At 41.7% G+C, this 3,188-nt stretch overlaps 1 protein-coding gene across 3 annotated transcripts in view; it reads right to left on the bottom strand.

Moving 5' to 3' along the window:
• Positions 1-3,188, bottom strand: part of LOC107747581 (sodium bicarbonate transporter-like protein 11) — an 88,673-nt gene that overhangs the window by 33,200 nt on the left and 52,285 nt on the right. For all 3 annotated transcript variants that reach the window (XM_016562178.1, XM_016562177.1, XM_016562176.1), the window contains one exon: positions 1,447-1,528. In XM_016562178.1, coding sequence (XP_016417664.1) covers positions 1,447-1,528 — 82 coding nt within the window. The remainder of the gene's footprint in view (positions 1-1,446; positions 1,529-3,188) is intronic.

Here is a 3,188-nt window from a genome sequence, read left to right as displayed (position 1 = left end):
GACCTGTCAGCTCCACCATGGCTCCTAGCTCCCTCCTCTCCGCCATGGCCCATCTGTCCACTGGCTCTGCCAGACTCCCTCGTCCCACCGGCTCCGCCTTGGTCTGGCATCAACCCTCCTGCGCCTCGGGACTCCACTCCTCCGGATGCGCCTCGTCCCTCTGGTTCCGTCAGGCTCCTTCATCCCTTCGGCTTCTCCTCAGTCCTCTGTCGCTCCGGCTCCACCGTGGCCATCTGGATCCCCGCCTCCGCGTCAGTCGCCGGCGCACGGCAACAGAGCCCGCCACGAGGGAGAATGCCGCAGACAGAGAGAGCGCGGAGTAGAGCTCCGCCCCCTGCACCGTGGCTGAGGGTGAGCTGAGTAAGGATTTGCGAGAATGCAAACTCCCTGGACTCTGTCTGCCGGCCCCCTCCCGGGTGTCCGTCCTCCTCCCAAGTTCCCACCCGTGCCCCTCTGTTGTTCTACGGCGCGAGGACGCGCCTTCTGGGAGGGGGGCAATATGTCACGCCCCTGGACTTTATCCGTGTGGTTTTCCCTCTCCATGTGCCTGCCCTGACCTAGTTTTCCCATGTGTTTTATTGCTCATTATTTCCAGGTGTGTCTCGTCAACCCCTCGTCAAGTCCTGTGTATTTATAGTGAGTCCTGTTCTAAGTTTCTTTGTCTGGTATTGAATGTTCGTCTTTCCCCGCTACGTGTGTGTTCCTGGTTCCTTGGATGTTAATTAAAGTCTGTTAGTTTGAAGTTTACTCCACGTCTCCTCGTTCCTCGCTCCGTGCTCCTCACAGTAGCGATATCGTGACACACATACTGTAGTTTACATATTATTTGGATATAACGATTAAATGTGTTTGTTTGTTTGTTTATTATTGTTAAATATTTAAATATTTATATACAGTACACTACCCTTCAAAAGTTTGGTGTTGGAAATATTTTTTCATGTTTTTGAAAAAAGTCTGAAATGCTTACCAATGCTGCATTTATTTGATAAAAATACAGTAAAATATTAATAATGTGAAATATAAAAATTTACTTTATCTATTTTAATATATTTTAAAATATAATTTATTCCTCTGATGGCAAAGCTGAATTTTCAGCAGCCATTAATACAGTATTTCAGGAAAAGTTCAAAAGAAAAGCATTTATTTTAAATAGAAATCTATTCTATATTATTGTTATACATATAAATAAATCTATATCTGTGAATTTTAATCAATGTAATGCATCCTTGCTGAATAAAAGTATAAATTTCTTTAAAAAAAAAAACAATTGTTACTGACCCCAAAATTTTTAACTGGACTTTTCTTTTTTTATTAAATATGCAATTTAACTTGCCAGTCCTAGTTATAATAATTTTGTGGACTGTCTTGTGGAATTTCTTCAGACACCCCTGTTCTAGAACCTCTAAAAGGTCAGCATTACAGGTAAGACAGATTCAGGTAACTCACAGGATACAAAGCCAAGACTGCTGGTACTGGATCCCCGTGGCTGTGGCCGTCACACACTGCAGCGTCTCTGACAATAGATGCACTGTGAGGAGAGAAGGCAAGGGGTCAGTCGTGAGCGGCCATGCAATACGGACAATGGATGACCATGCATGAAGACAGAAACTAAACAATCAATTCAAGTTAAATTAAATCTGGATGCCACTTCAAAAGTACTGCACATCATGAGTTTGCCACCAAGATTACGTCAACTGACTTTCACTGTACATGATGGCACACACCAAAAACAAACAAGAGGATGTGAATTGATGGAAGGGCCGGTAATTAAATCAAAGTCCACTCGTCTCCATGAAAAGGCTAATGCATATCAAGGTAGAACAGAAGCAGAAGCTCACCAGAGGACAATACACATCACTGCAGCCAGCGTGAGTGACAATGAAGACCTTTCCAAGAACACCACCAAATGTTTAATTCAAATTAATCAATCAGTGTGTGTGTGTGTGTTCCCTGCCCTCTGTCTTGTGTAGGTGTGAGCTGTCCAGCATATTAACAACAAGCATGTAAAAGCATGTACGTGTGTGTATGTATGTGTGCATACGTCCTCAGTCCGGCAGAGGTGACAGGTGTGAGTTGTTCAGCATGACCAGCAAAAACAATATGTGTATGTGAATTTGTGTGTGTGTGTGTGTGTGTGTGTGTGTGCTGTTTAGCAGGCAGGATGGATGTCTCTGGCACACAGTCACACTGTCTCATCAATAAGACATCACACACTCACACCGTGGACAGATGGGTATCACCATGACAACACACTCAGCACCATCGAGAAATAGACAGGAAGAGAGAAAGAATGAGAAGGAGAGGAAAAGAGAGGGAAACATATCAATGGAGCAATACAGGGCAATACGAAGACCATGGAAGTGTCACAACTTATATGTTATTATGTGAGTAGGTTGATAAGCTTCAACAATCAGGGTTATTATAGATAACTAAAACCATAAAAATGTAACTTGAAATAAACGCTGAATGAAATAAAATAAAATATTACTTTATTTCAGCTAGTTGCCGAAGCAACATTTCTCATTTTCATTTAGTGTAACTTGATGTACTAAAATAATTGATGATGTACTAAAACTAAAATTATTAACAGATGTGTGGCATTTTACTTGCTTAAAATGGCTGCTTCTGTCACTTTTTCTCTTGACAAGAAGTGCATTTATTCAGTCGCAGAATGACTGAGAACGGGAGATGTTTCAGACGCGCACTCCACTTCACTTCAGCGCCAGGCATGAGTCAAAACGAGCACGGAAACGGTCCTGTGCTCGCAGCGTGTGCTCTTCAATTGCACGCACAAAGGCGCTAGTGCGTGCTGTAGCCTGTATCCTTTCATATCAAAGCGCGAAATAAACTATGTGCATGCAATGTCGTGGTCAGTTAAGTCATGAAGTTACCAAAAAGGCGATTAAAGCTGCCTTAAAACTGTGCATGCATGTAATATATTTTATATGATAGTCAATGGTTAAATATTAGGGGGGGGGGGATAATTTTATAGAGAAATCAGTATTGGTATCATTGATACTGGCCTTCGGTCATAAAAAAAGATGCCATTAAACAAATATTAAAAAAATATACTGTCTTTGTTGTTTGTACATTAATTTGAAGATTGAATGTGAAATTATTGCAATATAAAAGTATATTTAAAAACTTTAATGTTAGGTGGGATTAATCGTGATTAATTTCAGAAAAAT

This window comes from Sinocyclocheilus rhinocerous, unplaced genomic scaffold, assembly GCF_001515625.1.
Source record: "Sinocyclocheilus rhinocerous isolate Xijiao unplaced genomic scaffold, SAMN03320098_v1.1 scaffold469, whole genome shotgun sequence".
Lineage (NCBI taxonomy): Eukaryota > Metazoa > Chordata > Actinopteri > Cypriniformes > Cyprinidae > Sinocyclocheilus > Sinocyclocheilus rhinocerous.
The sequence above is the reverse complement of the archived record's forward strand: the minus strand, read 5'-3'. Positions and strand labels throughout refer to the sequence as shown.